Below are 17,735 nucleotides of genomic sequence, written 5' to 3'. Positions count from 1 at the left end.
TTTGGAAATGATAAAAATTGTAGGCAATAATTTAGACTTCCTACCACTGTTAGGGTAATATAATCAGGACATTATCACTGGAAGAGAGATGCTTGTAACAGTTTCTCATAAATAAAATGAACAGCATTTGAGTTTCAGCCAGCAAATTCTGTATTATTGCTTAAGTACCCTTTTAGCAAATGCTACCATCTCAATTCAACAGCACTGAAGGATTTTCAGAAGTATCACACATGCTTTGCAGAGAAAATTAAAGGAATATGTATTGAATAGTAAGTAGGGAAGAAACGTGCAATTTCATAGTCAATTGTTTTGCCCTACAAAGCTGACCTACATGTGCTATCCTCCTCCTGTGAAGATTTCAGAACAAATGAATTGTTTGCGGGACACAGGACACAAAAAGCAACAAAACTTCTGATCCATCTTGACGTCTGGGAGTTGTGCAAATCACGCCTGGTCTCGTCAATGCCCTAGAAGCACTCGTAGCATCCACAGAAAACTGTTTTTCTCTTGGTGTGGTTCAGGACAGGAAAAGGATAGGGGTTATAGTCAGCACAGGGAAGAGCATAATAGGCAGAGTCCAGGAGAGGTTCCCAATGTGGAGCTTCCTGTGGGGTCACAGGTGTACTGCTTCCCCACCGTGTGAGACAACACTCCTGGATACTCTCAACCAGAGCAGCTCACCCAATCCTTGGTGCCCAGAGCTTTTCCTGTAGCCTGCTACACATTGTCACCATGGCTGAGTGTAGCCTCAGCTCATCCTGAGGCTGGGCATTCATAGCAAGACCCCAAACCCAGCATGAATCATATGAAGTTGTTAGACTCTGGTGGACAAATCCCAGGCAAACACAGCCACTCCTCTCAGGCATGACGTCTCAGGGTCCTGAAGACCACTGCCTGTTAGGGAAAGGCCCGTGCTCGAGCTCATTTGGCCATGGCTGAGTTTTAACTTCAGTCCACCTCCTAGTTTCTGCTGAAGGCTCCCTTACAACAAACAGCATATTTGCCCAGAAATCTGCATTTTGTACATCACTGACAGGATTCGGGCAGCAGTGGGATCATGTGAGTATGTCCAGCATTTCGAAGAGCCATTGAGGGGCAGAGAGAGATTTAAAGAAACAGTGACCTCATCCTATGCCTCCATTATATATGTGTACCTATTTCAGTATTAACTGGATGAATCATTTCCCTCCTTGTCCTACTGATATCACCTTGGGATTTGCTGATTCTTCACTACATACTCTATTTGCAAGTCAAGGAAAAAATGCCACATAGTTGACAACACACACCCCAAACATACACACACCTGCATTTACATACTTTTACATAGTTCAACACAGTATACACACACTCATATCTACTGAAATACACACACACAGTCATTCCCATACTCCCACTTCACACGCACACACACAATGCAGATATAACTCAACTGTCCTGTTCCACTCTGTCACATAATCCCTCACACATTCTTCCTCTCAGTGTGCATTAGTACCTTGTGCATATGTACGTAATTGTGCTAATCTCCAGGCCTGTGAATGCCAGCAAGAGGGTGGTCACGTTTGCCTTTACATTTCTTCCTAGCCCCCAGGGCCCACCAGGACAGCATTGCACACATGCAGCATTTAAACACCGTTGTTTGCTGTTACTGTGGGTATGTGATGAGACAGTTGACGCGTGGGGGTACTCTGAGAGTGTACGTGATAGAGAATGAGTGACAAGGAGCACACATGGAGGTCCTGTGGGTTAGATGAGGGGCAGGGAGCCTGTGGCTGGGTGCTGTATAGAGTACAGTAATGGGGAAATGGCAGAGGGGGAGAGGGCACATGGGGTAGGTACAGTGTGTGGTGTGTCTCAAGTGCACTGGGGAGTTTAAGTGCACAAAGGGTAAAGTATGTGCGGAAATTAAGGGAATGAGACAGTCTGGGTCTGGATGCAGGTTTAGGGATCTGCATGTTTGGGGCTGGAATTCTAAAGGTGTCCTGAAAAACATCTGGTTCACTAAGGATAGCCTCTCCCAAGAACAACACACTTCTGAGCTGCACTGCACCTTTTGGCTGGGCAGTGGTCACTGTCCATAGGCAAGGCCTTCACTTAGATGACAGGACGCAGGTGGACAGTGAGTCAGGGCTAGTCGTTCTGCCCTCCAGGTACAGCCCTGAAGGTGATCAGTAAAGGCAGTTTCCACCGTGTGGCTCATCTTGAACCACAGGCTCTGGATGACCTGTGGTGAGCAGGCAGCCTGATCTTCATGCTGGTCCTTGGGAAGGTCTGGCCCTGGGAGATTTACTGTCTAGGGGTCTTGAATTCTTGTCTCTCTGTACAGCAAAGAATGGAAGAACAGGACACAGAGATGGCAAACAAGCAGCATGTTTATTGTAAATGCTACAGTAACAGAATTCTCTGAAGAGAAAGGTCCCCAGAGCTGGATCCTACGCTGAGTTCAGGAGGGGAGACAGGACCCAGGCATAGCACCTTTTTAAAAAATGGTCATTTCCATCCAAGAGTCCTGCCTAGACCATTGTGAAAGCCCAAACCATTATCTAGTACCTGTCCCGATGCCTGAGGTATTGGCAATTCCTCCTACTCTGCCCTGGGTGTCTGTGGGGTGAAGTGTAAGCAACTAGTCTCATGCAAAGGCAGAAGATGTGGGGGTGCAATGAGTAGTGTGTGCAGTAGAGTCAGGGTCTGGGAAGAAATGGACTCAGGAGACCACGAAAGTTCATTTTCTCCTGCATCCTGCTAAATCAACCATCCCTGCATCCTGTAATCTTTAGAAATCCACTGAACTTCCATCTTCACTTCCACCCAAACTTTCTGGTATATAGTCATCCCCAATCCTGTCACCCTTTTTCTGTATACCCTTGTATGTCTTCTTTTATTGTTCTTTTTAAATATACATGAAAGTAGAGTGTATTTTGACATATTATACATACATGGAGTATAACTTCCCATTCTTGTGGTTGCAATTGATGTGGAGTTACCCAGGTCGTGTTAATATAATTCATATATTAACATAGGAAAATAATGTCCAATTCATAATATTGTCTTTTCCATTCCCATCCCCGCTCCCATCCCTTCATCCCCCTTTGTCTAATCCAATGAACTTCTATTTTTCCATCCACCCCCATCTGCTTATTGTGTTAGCATCTGCATATTAGAACATTTGTCCTTTTGGGATTGGCTTATTTCACTTAGCATGATAGTCTCCAGTTCTGTCTATTTACTGGCAAATTCCACACTTTTGGTCCACTTTATGACTAAATAATATTCCATTGTGGATACATACCGTATTGTTTTTATGCCTTCATCTGTTTCAGGACACCTAGGTTGGTTCCGTAGCTTGGCTATTGTGAATTGAGCTACTATGAACATTGATGTGACTGTATCACTATAGTATGAAAATTTTAAGCCTTTGAGTAAATCTTCTAATTAAGGGCTCTGGTATCTTTGCTGGAACAGGTGAAGGATGTGTCATGTGTGCACGTGTGTGTTCAATAAGGGCTACTAAGGAAGGAAGTTTGTTTCCATTGTTGCTGGTTCCTGCACTTCAGGATTTCTGTGTTGCAGTCATGTCATCTGCTTTAACCAGTCCCGATTGTGGTAAGAAGAATGCAAGAAAATGTCGAGCACATTCCTCATTGAATGACAGTGACTCTTGTTCAGCAATGACCAAAGAATAATTTGTCTTATTTTTTAAATTGAAATAAGAGTGATTAGAGTGGAGAATGTGATCTAATGAACCAGAATGGGAGCTGGGGTGTGGCTCAGTGGTGGAGCATGTGTAAGGCCCTGGGTTCCATCCCCAGTGCCATCAAAAAAAAGAAAAGATAGCATTTCCTTTAGGATTCTGGCCTTACATTTTTCACTGCTTTTGTAGAATGTATCATTGATCTGATGTTTTAATTAATAAAATGTAATCTTTTCATTACTGTTAGTAATTTGCTGCTTCTACCCAGTTTTCCTTCATCTCATTACAGTGCTTCATAACAGACAGCAACAAGACACTGTTACGATTGGGGGGATAGACGTTCCGTGTGAAGTCAAGTATCACACAGTTTTGAAGCCTATAATCATATTTGCCTTTGAGTTATTGTCCTCACACTCTACCTTAGGATACTTATGCATGATGAAAATGCCATATAAGTGGTTTCACATTTCACCATAAGATCTGCATCTGTGGATAAATATGCACTGTATTACACGTGGCCCTTTCTTCCATATTAAGTGAGATGGCATGCATCTTGATTTATATAAACTGCAAATGTGAAAAATGAAGGTTTGGGGAAGAAAAGGTAACACCGTTTTAGCAGACATGATGTGAGACTATAGGCTCAAGAAAATATTTCCAACATCACCAATCCATCAAGCGTCAGACAGGAGCATTTTCTGCCTTTCCCATTGTAGACTCACGTCTGCCTGCAGAGATTGGGGATAAGAACTACCAAACACTCCAGGGTGCCTTTGGTGTTCACTTGGAAATGTTCAGGAATGACACAGGTTCTCAAGATACATTCAGCAAGTGTGCACTGCCGTTGTCACTATTACTGAATTGTGAGTCAGCACTTTAGTGAGGGGGATGAATCACAAACTTGCCATGGACGACTGGATAATCTTTCTTACAACTTAATATGGTCATGAGTACATTTCCAATTAATATCAGGTCATAGTTAATTTGGGTCTGAATAGAAGGATGGATGATACAAATTTACTGCAATTGTAATGAAACATGAACGAGCCCTTTAAAAGTGACAAGGTGATATGCAGTACTGTGCTGAGAAGCTGCAGGACAGAAACCCGGCCTCGTTCTGGGGTGCCAGGGTTGAGGTAGGTCTTAGCAGCAGGATGCCATGAAACCTGAGGAGCCAGTCACTGGGATGTGATGAATTTTCCCAGTCTTTCTGTCCTAGGTTCCCTTATGTGTGAAATGAGAATGTCACCAATATTTACTTCACCCTGAGGCAGAAGAAAGGGGTTCACATGCTAAGGTGGGCCTTAGCATGTGAAGAAAGGTGGGCCACAGACAACTGGCATGTACCTGACCTTCCTCAGGAACTGAACATGGCCAACCTCAGCTAAGACACAGCCCAGGTGTCAGTTGCCAGCAGAGCATGCATGACCAACTCTCATCTGTCCTAGGAGAGCTGTCTGCCACTGCACTCATGTGTGCAAAGTGGTCATGAATAAACGACTGTCATCATACCAAGTTGGCTGCCCGAACCTTGGGACAAGCTGTGGGAGAATTCACACGCAGATCAGAGAGATGTCATATGAACATGGAGATGAGGTAAGTAATACTTGAAAGGCCCCAAACCTCTGAAAGGTCATGTGATCCATCAGTGAGGACCTGTTGAGGACTTGGTCTAAACTAGTGAACTCAAACTCTATCCCATCATCTTAAGAAATCATACAAGAACACCTCAGGGCTCGAGCGTGTTTCAGTGTAGAACATGTGCCCAGCATGCATGAGGCTCCAGGTTTCAGGCCTTAGTAGTGGCACAAGAATTTTAAAAAATGACCAGATAATAAATAACTTTGTTTGTATGGTTGAAATTGGGCCAGGTAGTGTAGTACTTAAAACCACTCCTGAGATTCACACTTTCATGTTGTAATTTGGATCTGGAATGTCCTCCAAAGCTCACATGGTTGAGGTTTTGTCCCAAGGTAGTGGCACTATTGGGAAATGGTGGAAACCAAGAGGTGAGTCACAGGGGGCATGCTCTGGCAGGGTGTATCTTGTCTTCATCCCTGTCCTCTGTCTCTCTCTGTCTCTGCTTCCCAGCTCCATTGAGGTAGGCAGGATTACTCTCCCATGCCCTTCCACCATGAAGAGAACATCATGGGCCTTGCCTCTGGTCCAAAGCAAGGTGGTCAGCTAACCATGAGCTGGAACCCATGAGTCTGAAACTATGTCAAAATAAATCTTTCATTCTTTTTCTCAGGTGTTTTGTCATAGCAAGAAAAAGCTCGCTAATACAATGATCTGGTGAAACTGTTTAATCATATTTATTGTCTACTAAACATTTCCAAACAATAGTTTTCATGGAACTTCCGTAAACATGGTAAAACACAATTTTTAAGCACATTTTCAACTATCAGACTATGGAATGGGACCTACATGTGCATCAGGAAATGTGGTAAATTATTGGCATGACAAAAATTGTAAGTTCCTCCATGACAACCATGAGGACAGGAGTATCGGGAGCTGGAGCTGACCCCCTCTGATGTTTACTGTTGACACTGTTCAGGTCTCACTACGCCCTTTCTGTTGTGCCCTGAGTGCTCCCTTCCTGTGGCAGCTGCTGGGAATTCTGAAGATGACCAGGCTCTCTCACCCCGGCACCACCCAGGACCCCCATAACCTGAGGCAGCCACTTCTGGATAAGCATAGGAAGTCTTCCTTGCTTTCCAGAAAGGCCTCCTTATACTGAGAGAATTCTGAGATCACTTGTGTTTGGCATCATCATGCCTGAGAAACCACTCATCTGGGTGGGGTTCAGTCCTGAATTGGGAGTGGTCACAAGTGCAAACTAGAAAAAATGTTAGGGGCAAATCCATGAGTTTGTAGGATACATACAAGAAAAATTCCATAGTGGATGTTCATTGTGAAGAGGAAACTCATGAATGTTAATCTTTTCAGGATATCTCAGAAGCATTTCAAAGACATAAATGTATTTTTATCTTTACTCCCTGAATTTTCTTATATTCCATATTTTTCATAGTCCTACTATATTAAAATTTTTACATTATGTAAGTTAATATGCATTCTATGCATTCCAGTTTTGCTCAAAATGTATCATAAATCTCATGTAGTCTCTTTTTTATGATTGCAAATAAATAATTGCCTTTCACCAACAATCATATTCTTTGTTCATTGGCACACAAGAAAGAGCCATTTAGAAACACAATGCAGGGCATGTTCTCTAACAGTGAGGGCAGGATTCAGCATGAAACTGCAGTGTGTATTTTCACTGTACACATTACGTATCCTAGTAAAACTGCAGAGAGGATAACAGCATTTCTACAAGGGATTGTGCCTCTAAGTGTAAGTGGTAGGAAGAAAATACATGCAAACAGGAACAATCAATGTATGAAGAAAAATGCCAGGTATTCCTGGATGGCAACAAATGAAGGGAAGAGCATAAGGTGTCCTGTGCACAGTGAAAGGAGCACGATGTCATCCTTCCCTGCAAGGTCCTCTGGCTGGTAGGAACACCAGCCTTGAGAGAGTGGCAGCAGAGCTGGCAGGGACTGGCCACACTGCCTCCCATCATAAACTCCAGCTGGAACCTCACACCCTTCTCTCCATCTACCATTGTGTATGCATGACCTCTCCAGATGCTGGTAATCTCACAGCTGACATTCAGTCATCTCACACAGAGACATCAGCTCACCATCCTGCACCATCTCAGCCCTCTCGCCCCTGTGCAGGTGTGAGCAGGCCCTCCTCTGTCACTGCAAAGCCCCTACTGAAACCTAGTGACCACCTCCATGTCACAAAATCTAGTCATGATAAAGCACGTTCATTTGGTACCCCTAAATATTTCACTGGAACAGCAAATGGAAGAAGTATACAGTGTAACATGCATTACAGTGATGGAGAAAATGGTGAGATAAATATTATGAAATAAAAATTGTTTTAGAAATAATATAAACCATGTAATATATTGCCTTATATTGTACTCTGAAAGTGACATCTTATTCCTCAGGGAAAATACTCTTCTGGTGAAACTTTTTTAATCAAATGGATTACTCATCATTTCCAAAGTCTTCATTGATGTACTATGAGTATGAATTAGGCAGCTGATCTAAGCAGTGTTTCCAAAGTGTTTCCAACAACCTCACTGTGGAATGGGAGCTGTGTGTGTGACAGGAAAAGGAATGTGGCAAATCATGAACTGAAAAAAACTGGAGACTCCCAAAGCAACAGATGAGGAGAACCAGGACCAAAATTCAGGGGCCACACAGCTTGACTAGCCTTTGAGGTGGGACTCCACATACCCATCCTCATCACCAAGGCCATTTTTCTCCCCACTAAGAAGTTGATAAAACTCCTCAGCAGCAGCTGAAGTGTGAAGCACACCCAGGTGCCCATGCTCCAGCCTCACTGTACAACACAAGCCAGGCACCTTTCCCTGCCCTGTGGGGACACATCTGGAACAGCTTAGGTCTACCACTCTCCCCATAAAGCCTCATTATGTGGTGGACACTTCAGGCTATGGTGTCAGCTTCTTTGACAAACTAGGATGTGGGTGGTGTTAAGGCAGCTCTGTCAGGAGGTCAGAAGTACAAGGTAACAATCATGAGGATGTGAGTACAGATGCGACAAATCCTGTCGTGGATACTAAGAAGTTTGTGACATTCATCTTTACAAATTATTCATAGAGAACTCAAAGAAAAATGAAATAGAGATGATGTTATTTCTTTAGTGCCCATGTTAGTACATACCCTCACTATATTTTTCTTTTTACTTTATGGAAAAATGTGCATTCTGGGTGTCTTTCTTGGCATATAAAAGGGAGGCATTTAGAAACAGTAACAGTGGTGGTGTATGCTGGTAATTTCAAGGACTAGTAAGACTGAGGGTGGAGGATCCACATTCAATACCAGGCTGGGCAACTCAGAAAGGACCTGTCTCAAAATTAAAATAAGTAAATAAATAAATATCAATAAAATAAAGGGACTAGGATGTTCCTACACGGGAGAGGTCCTGGGTAATGCCCAGTACTGGGGGAAGGGGAGAAAAAAAGGAAGTATAAGATGCACATCATCAAAAATGATGCAGGCTGTAGGGTGTCCATGTCTGAAGCAGCACTTCCATGGGACTTTCATCCTACCCACATAATGACCCTAGGGCAGAGCACAGAATAACTCAAGTGCAAAACATGATTCTCTCTTCCCATATTATAAGTTGTTTGATCCATCAAGGAAGTAAACGTCTGTTATAAGTCTTTTAAACTTAGGATACTAATGGTGCTCATTGATTTTCCACTATAAAGAATTCAACTGAGGTGGAACAAAACTGTTGTACAAGAAACACAATTCACTCATACTTATGTGGAAAGATTAAATTTTATTATTTACCTGATAGAAACTGAAAAAATCAGAAACAAACATAACAGCATGTAAAGGTGATTCCTCATCAAGAACATGCTTTTGTGGTTCTTTTGGTTAATCTCTCCTCACTGATAAGTTCAATTTCCAAGAATAAGACCAATTACTCATCAGTCATTCTAAAACAACAGCTGTGGCCGTTACATGCAGCAGGTGGCCACCCTTTCCCTGCATTCTTCCTGGACATAATCAGTCCCAAAGAACAATACAAAGCCCAGTCCCTACGGTCTCGGCAGCCTTTCTTCAGGAAGCTTTTAGAACACTCTTTTCCTAAACACACCATACTGGACAATATGGACAAGGGTGGACAGACCACAGTAAGCAGGACAACTGATGTCCTTATTCCATATCCTGCTCAGCCCTTCCAAATGCTCCTTGGTGCTGATAAATATTGAAAGTTAATAGGCAGTGTCCTCCTCCTCCAGTGCTAGGGCAGCAGTGATCCTCATTCCAATGAGTTCCTTTCTGAACACAGCCATGAAAGACCTGTGAGAACAGCATAGAACCCAAGATGAGCAAGGTAGCTTTCCAAGAAGCCTCCATGAATGAGATGCTTTACCACCTGAAGGTAACTGGTGCTTTTCAAACATCCCTGTACCTTTGACAGGTCATGAGTTTTATCATGTTCTGACTTGTAATTCTTCCATGGTATGCAAGACCAGAAGCTAATCTTGGAGAATCAGAGACTTATTTATTCTTCCTATAAGTTCTCTGACATGGAGTACTATGTGAAAATGGGTGTAATTATGTACCACACCAGTACATTTGTGAGAGTCCTTTTTAGGATGAATTCACTGGTGAATCTTGAGGACACTCCCTTGATGAATAAACTATCTAGGGTCACAATGTCTGTTTGATTTCTTGTCAGAATTAATCTTCTCAGGACAACAAAGTCACAGATGTTTCACAAAAAATTCTGCACATTCCTTACACTTGGATGGTTGCTCTCTGGGTCAGTCACTATATTCCTAGGTTGTGAAGCTTGGATTTAAGCCCCATCATGCACATGATTTTTTCAAAGATTTCCCTTTGATGCTCTCACTGGATTCTGAGGCCTGGAAGTCTCTGTCCTATGTGCTGTGAATTTTACCGATGTTTCTCTTTAGCATGGACTCTGACTACTGCTTGCACTCATAATGTGGGGGTTCTGCCCTCCCTGCATTCAAGCTCTGACCCCAGGATGTATTCTCCAATGTTGTGCAAGTTCTTAACTGTGCCAGAAGACCCTGGAACGTGCAGACATAGCAATGGTTTCTCTCCAGCAAGGATCAACTGATGTCCATTGAGATGTGAGCACTGAAGGCAGGCTTGGCCAAAGTCATTGTACTTTTGTGTCTTACCTGATGTGTACAGAGGGCTGAGTGCACACTAAAGATATGCCACCCTTGGTACATTTGTGAGTTTATCTCTAGCAGGAATCCTGATGACAGACTCCTACCTTAAGTCCTGTGAGTGTCCAATGCATGGGTAAGGTTCCTCTCTATCACAGACTCACTGAAGGTTACTAAGCCTTAAATGAAAACTAAAGGCTCTGCATATTCATTGCACATGGATGATAATTTGTCAGCTCGGAACTCTCAGGGGTCTTGCAGGGCTTGAATGCTGACAGAGACTTTGCCTAACTCATTTGTGGCTGCTGCTCCTCTAAAATGAAATGTTGACAATGCACAGGGTAGGCAATGTCAGTGAACACCTTCCCACACCCTGTTGATGTGGATCACAAGATTGTCCAGATCAGATGAACCTTAAAGACTTTCTCACACTCATCACATTTGTAGGGTTTCTCTCTAACATAAATGCTTGGCATAGAGGATGCCAATCTTACTGAAGATCTCAATGCATTCACTGGATTGTTTTTGTTTTTTTCTTGGTTTAGGGTCTGGGGATTGAGCCCGGGACTCAAACATGCTAGGTGATCATTCTACCACGATCTACATCCCCAGTTCTTTATTTTGAGGCAGTCTTTCCATGTTGTCCAGGCAGGATTTGTACTTGTCATTCTCCTGCCTCTTTCTGAAGTAGCTGGGATTAACAGTGGGCCCCACCACCCATGTGCACAGTGATTACATGTCTCAGGCTTCTTTCCAGTATGGATTGTGACATGCTAGGTATAAATTCAGAAGGAATTCGTATGTCTTCTCTCCATTGTGGATACTCCAGTGACGTACTAGGCATGAAGTCAAACTGAAAACCTTGTCACACTCACTGCATCTGTAAGGTTTCTCCCCAGTGTGAATTCTCCTTGGTGCAAGGTGCAAAATGTGATTGAAGACCTTCCCACACTTGTGACATTTCTAAGGTTTTTCTCCAGTATAAATTCTATGCTGACTTGTAAGGTTTGACTTTTGACTGAAGACCTTGGTATAGTCATTGCATTTGAAAGGTTTCTCTCCAGTGTGGATACTCCAATGTTGAGCAACATGTGCAATATGATTGAAAACCTTTCCATGTTCATTGCACATGTAAAGTTCCTCTCCAGTATGAATTGTATGATGACTTGTAAGGATAGAGTTTGTATTAAAGACCTTGCTGCAATCACTGAATTTGTACAGTTTTTCTCCAGTGTGGACTACCACATGTTGAATGAGGTATGAGTTGTGATGAAAGACCTTGCCACACTCGTTACATTTGAAAGGTTTCTCTCAAGTATGGATTCTACAGTGACTTGCCAGGTGTGAAATCTGATTGCAGACCTTGCCACATCACACTTGTAAGGTTTCTCCCCAGTGTGAATTCTCCGGTGGTTTGCTAGGCAGGACTTGGGACTGAAGACCTTGCCACACTCATCACGTCTGAAGGGTTTCTCTCCAGTGTGGACTCTGCAATGTTGTGTGTTACGCCACCTGCAGTTTCCCTCAGTGCTTGACAAGGATTCCGCTGAGTAATGAAGATGTTTGTAAAGTCTCATCTCGTTGGGAATTTGGGTTGAGGGCTTTCCTTCCTTGCTTGCTTAATATGTGTAGATTTAATATTATTTTATGTGTTTTCCCTGAAAATAGGGGTCTTAACAGAACCAGGGTTAGAACATAAAAAACCAGACTTCTTCTGGAGCAGTCATTTCAGATTTAGTCATTTGCTATGAAACTCTGAGTAACCAAGATTACTATGAGAAAATACAAAAACAGATTCTAGCTGCCGATCCCCTGTTGACAACTCTCAGATGACCTGAAACATGTAGGCAAATAATTCCAACCCCATCAGGAAGGATTAACAGGAACAGAAGAAATAAAGGGTTCCTCAATGTTAAGTTCACACAGTGTAAGATGATATCATATGTTTATTAGCTTAAAATGTCTAGTATTTATTAACTACAGCAGTAGTCACACGACTGACGTTTATTCAACCCTACTAAACTTGCTTTACCCTTTACGATTAGTTAAATATTAATATGTCTTATTGTTTAGTTATAGGTTATCACAAGTAAACAATTACTAAAATGATTAAAATATTTCATTGTCTAGTCTCGTAATGATCATACAAAATTGTTAGGGCTAATGACACATTAACTAACTCAGGCTGACTCCTTACTCCCTGGTGAGTGAGCAAGATCAAGTCCTCAAAGGTGGTTTCAATAGTTAATGACGATGAATCGGACCACCGTCAGGGATTGGTTAACAACAGTTCCGCGAACGTCATCAGCTCGTGCTTGCCATATAGTCCTATGGGACTCTTGCCTGCGTGAAACCCCCATGCCTTGCTGACCTTTAAGCTGATTGGTTCCTGCCTAGCCCCCACCCTACATAAAAGCTGTGTGATTTCCTCAGTAAGACGGGTCTCCCTGACGAGTCTGATTGTCCTCCGCCCAGAGGGCTGGGAGCGGGCAGTCAGTCGGCCCTACCTATCCCAGTCTGACCTTGTTGAGGAGTGTCCCCTTCCCTTGTCACTGGTCAAGAAGAGCAGGGAGGCTTAAGACCCCAACATAAAATATTTTTGTTTTTCTCTTTGTGACCTTTTCCTGTTCTGAAAAAAACATGTGTAACTACCTACCTTTTAATGTATAAAAAGCTGGCTGGGAAAAATAAAATTTAGAACATAGCATCCATTTCTTGAGTTTGTGTTGCTTTGTTCTACACCTCGCCGACGCCTCCTCCATCACCTGTGACCACTATGACCCCTGCTAGGGCTGGACCCTGGCAGTTGTGCAGGGTGTGAACTTCTATTGAACACCTTCCCACACTCATTACACTTGTCAGGTTTCTCTCCAGTACAAATTCTACAATGACATGCAAGTTTCAATTTTTGATTGAAAACCATGTCACATATATCACACAAAAATTGTCTCTCCAGCACAAATTAACTGATGTTGAGTAGAGGGTGAACCTTGATTAAAGGATTGTTCAGACTCATTACGTTCGTAAGCTGCTGGAGGAATGTCTGTTTCTGGTTATGTTCAAATAATAAAGAATCTATAAAAACATGTTTATATTCATAAGAAATGTTTGGTTTCACACTAGAAGGAATTCTTTGTTGGGCTAAAAGCAAAAAAATAAATAAAATGAGTAAGTGAAAGAAGTCAGATTCAAAAATTAAGGGTAAAATGGTTGTCATACATACAAACCATTATGGGCTTTAGGCTGTCCTTCAGCCCTGAAACCACCACTGCAGGACACGAAGGGGGCAGGACCTCTGGAGAAAGGGGACAGACCAGGTACAGAGGCCACACTGTGGAGCGCTCATTTCACAGGCAGCAGGGCTTCAGTCACCAACGCAGAGCATCCCAAAGACAAAGGGCGACAGGGCAGACCTGGCCTCAGGGGAAAGTCCAGCTCACCCAGGGAGACCAGGTTCCTGTGGGTCTCCAGCATCACCTCCCTGTACAGCGTCCTCTGGGCAGGAACCAGGCACTTCCACTCCTCCTGGGAGAATTCAATGGCCACATCCCTGAATGTCAGCAGACCCTGAAATGAAAACAGGCTTCACAATGGGGCAGTGGGGACAGCTGTAGTCTTCGTGTGAAATGTGAACCAGAGCAGCCAGGCATGGTGGCACCTGCTTGGAACCCAGCTGGAACCCAGGCTGAGGTGGGAACATTGTAAGTTGCAGGCCAGATTGGGACACACAGCAAGATCCTGAGAATGAAGAACTTAAGGAGGAGGGATGTAATGGTGGAGGGGCCCTAGGTTCAATCCCATCACTGTGAATAAGTAAATTAAGAACAAATGAGAAGTACGGTGAACCCTAAGCATCCAACTGATTGAAGTGAGCGAGATCTGCACTGTGAGGTTACAGAACACACATTTGGTATTTGCTTGCTGATATGTAGCTCACGTGGAATCCCTGAAGTGCTAAGAAAGATTTTTATGCTAGTGGGAAGACGGGTGACTGGAGGCCCCTAGAGAGCTTGAGGAAGGGGCTGCTCCCCAGAAAGCCTCAGGCAGTAGAGGCAGTACACAGTCCTGCCACCTAACCTCCAGGGAAGGGAGAAAGACTCAAGTCCCACATGATCACCCACAGCCTTGATGTAATCAATCCTGCCTTCATAATAAAGCCTCAAAAACAAACAAACAAACAAACAAACAAACAAACAAACCCAAATCAACAGTGTGGGGTTGAAGGGATGTTCAGGCAACCCATGGGTTTGGGTTTGTGGAGGGAGACCCACCCAGAAAAGTCATGTGAGCTCCAGGTCCTTTGCCCCACACTGCAACCTTCGCATCTCTTCCTTCCTTGGCTCACCTGCAGCTTCTGAATATGCTTTACAACAAATGCAAATGCAGTTAAAGTGCTTTATAGTTTTACAGAGCTCTCTAACCACTTTTTGAATATGAGGACGGGATAAAGCTCACCCAGATTTATAGCAGGTCATTCAGAATCACAGGCCATGCTTTTGCCTAATACTGGCAAATACTGAAAAGGTAGCACTGTTGTGGGACCTCAGCTGGTGGGATCCACCACATAGCTTCACTGACAGTGTCAGGATGTGAAATGACAAGGTGCCCTCTGAAGAGCTGCTTGCCTGGTGTATAGGAAAACCCCTCACTCATCTGGGATCACAGAATCTTTGTGTCCAGTGTGTAAACAAGGAGAAACTGAGCTCACTTTTTCTATAACTTTTGCATGTTATAGCTCCCTTGTTGTGTTTTATTACACTGTTCCTTTAGACATGGTTCTCCATAAATCTGTACAGATTTCTCCCTTGTGGACCACACAAGAAACATAGTTACTTGACACAATGGTGAACACCTGTAATCCCAGATGTGAGAGGCTAAAACAGGGATTGGGATGTAACTCAATGGTGGAGGCGTCTTTCTGTATGATCAATCAAAGTGTATAAATGCATTCTACTGTGATGGACAACAAATTAGAACAAATTTTAAAAAGTTATGTTTTTTGTTTAGAAACAAAATGTTAATAGACACTCAAATAAACTAATACTTATAGGGGAGAATGAAGAAAAGAAGAAAACATGCAAGTGGAAGAACAACACAGGCTGTGTCTGAGTGGAAACCCCATGTTCATACACCAGGGTCCAAGTAAGCAGTATGACCTTTGTCCTGAGGAGACAGGTCCACACTGGCTGGACAATAGCAGAATCTCAACTCGGGGCCACAGGTCCAGTGACTAGAGTAGTGACACTCCTGTGGGCACACATTTTTCTAAATGCTTTAAACAACACAACCTGATCAGATGAAACACAGTCCAGGACAGGAAGAACAGTTCCATCATTGTGCACACAAAACTGTGTCATAGATGTTCCAGGAAACTTTCCTTGGGTCAGCCAGTGTAAGATGACAGAGCAAAACCCAACCCAGGTGTCCTGGAATCAGAGCTGAACCTGAGCATTCAGAGACTTAGGGACAGAGACTGTGCAGTGAAAACTGACAGCAGGTTTCCTAAGTGAGAGAAGCGGAACAAGTTCTGGGCTCCATCATGATCTGCAGGTGCACAGGCAGGGGCAGGCACAGGAAGGCACCCCCATTACTGCCAGCACATTCCCAGCCTAGCACAGAACCAACCAGAAGCCTGGGGCAAGGCGAAAGGTACACACCTCACCTTAAAAAGCATAGAACATTATAGCAATGGGGACTGAAGTCAGTGCTTCACCACTGAGTGACACTACCAGGCTTTTTTTTTTTTTTTTTCTTTTTTGGTACCAGGATTGATACCAGAATGCTTGACCACTAAGCCACAACCCACATTTATTTTTTCTTTTGAGACAGATAAGGACACAAATCTTAAAATTCAGTTTCAGAAGTTTGAAAGCACCGGAATTTTCTTCCTCTGCACAATGGACTAAACACTGAAATCAACCCCAGAAGCAAAATTAACACCCCCAAATATTGGGGAATGAAACACCTCATTCTTAACCAAACCATGGTAACAACAAGAAAACAACTCAGAAAATATCTGAAACAAAAGTAAAATGAAAACAATACACCAAAGCTCATGCAATGCAGTGAAGAAAAATCAAAAGGAGGACGTTTGGGTAGTGAAACTTTACAAGGACAAAAAAACCCAGGTCAACTAGCTGTGCACCTCAAGGGGGAAAGAGTCAACTAAAGGCAACAGAAGGAAAAGGAAGGCAAGAGCTCTAGAGCAGAGAGACGTGGTGTAGAGGACGGAAACAGCCACCACACAGCATGCTCACCTGACAGAGGATTCCCAGGACCATGCCCAGTGGCACCTCTTCATGAGTTCCCTGACACTGGGTCACAGTGGGATGGAATCTAAGTGCACAGGAGGGCAGCTTAAGAGGCCTTGAGGGTGCAGACACACCTGTCAGGTGGGAGGCTGCAGTCACATGTGGCCAGCAGCTCCCACACCCAGCACTGCAGAAGGGACTCAGGACCACCTGAGAACATCACTTTACCTCAGTGACAGCCATTCCTGACTCCTTTTCTTTCCTCCTCTTCAGGGCTGCTTCCTCAGGTAACGTGAGTCTTTAGAAGTCAATGCAGGATGGTAGAAATACCATGGCTTACATTCAACACACCCCCTTTCTGTGCCACAACCACACACACATGGATGCTGGGTACCTCAGAATCTGTGAAGATCATCCCTGGATGCTCACAGCACCACGAGACCCAGGCATAGACAACTCCTGCAGGAAGGCCAAGAGACTTCTCTGACTCCTTTCTATGGGACTCATTTCCTGCTGGTGAAGCCCACACAGGCTGCAGCAGTGGGGATCTGGGCAGCACTGGGTTCCCCTTCAGGGCACAGCCTGGTCCTGTCCAAACTGATCCACAGCATGGCCCCCCCTCGCCCCTCCTCGGATCTCAGGCTAATCTCAGCCTTCAGGATAGAAGACACAGAGCCGAGTACTCAATGCTGCACACAGGATTAAGTATCATTAAGGTCAGGCACCAGCCTCGCCCCATCAATGGGTGTCCAGTAGTGGACAGACTTATTGCAAGATGTCTCAGCGCTCTCATGGAACCAGGGTTGGGCACCTCCCAGAGCGGCAAGCCCAGCCCAGCCCAGCCCACCTTAAGGCTCTGTCCATCTCAGAGCCTTGTTCTCACACCAGAATCCAGACAGTGATGGTGAAGGAGCAGAAGGAAACAGGCAGAGCAGGCTGCATGGACCAGAGGTGGGGCAGGGTGAGGCTGGAGTGTCATAGGAGCTGGAGAGGTCACAGGAGTCTCCATGGAACAGGTGATGTCATAATAAAGACCCAAGGT

At 43.9% G+C, this 17,735-nt stretch overlaps 1 protein-coding gene across 3 annotated transcripts in view; it reads right to left on the bottom strand.

The window, feature by feature from the left end:
- The window catches only part of LOC306648285 (zinc finger protein 320-like), a 182,013-nt gene extending 165,008 nt beyond the window's left edge, over positions 1–17,005 (bottom strand). The window contains exons 1-3 of one of the 3 annotated variants that reach the window (XM_079118273.1): positions 16,700–16,912; positions 13,883–14,009; positions 13,075–13,324 (exon numbers count right to left, since the gene is read on the bottom strand). In XM_079118273.1, the coding sequence (XP_078974399.1) occupies positions 13,179–13,324; positions 13,883–14,009; positions 16,700–16,723 (297 nt within the window). In that variant the 5' untranslated portion in view covers positions 16,724–16,912 and the 3' untranslated portion in view covers positions 13,075–13,178. The other 2 variants (XM_079118274.1, XR_013760343.1) reach the window with 2 other exon arrangements.
- Between the last annotated feature and the right edge of the window lie 730 nt (positions 17,006–17,735).

This window comes from Sciurus vulgaris (assembly GCF_902686455.1).
Source record: "Sciurus vulgaris genome assembly, chromosome: 17".
Taxonomy (NCBI): domain Eukaryota; kingdom Metazoa; phylum Chordata; class Mammalia; order Rodentia; family Sciuridae; genus Sciurus; species Sciurus vulgaris.
Note: the sequence above shows the minus strand (reverse complement) of the source record. Positions and strands in the feature narration are given on the sequence as shown.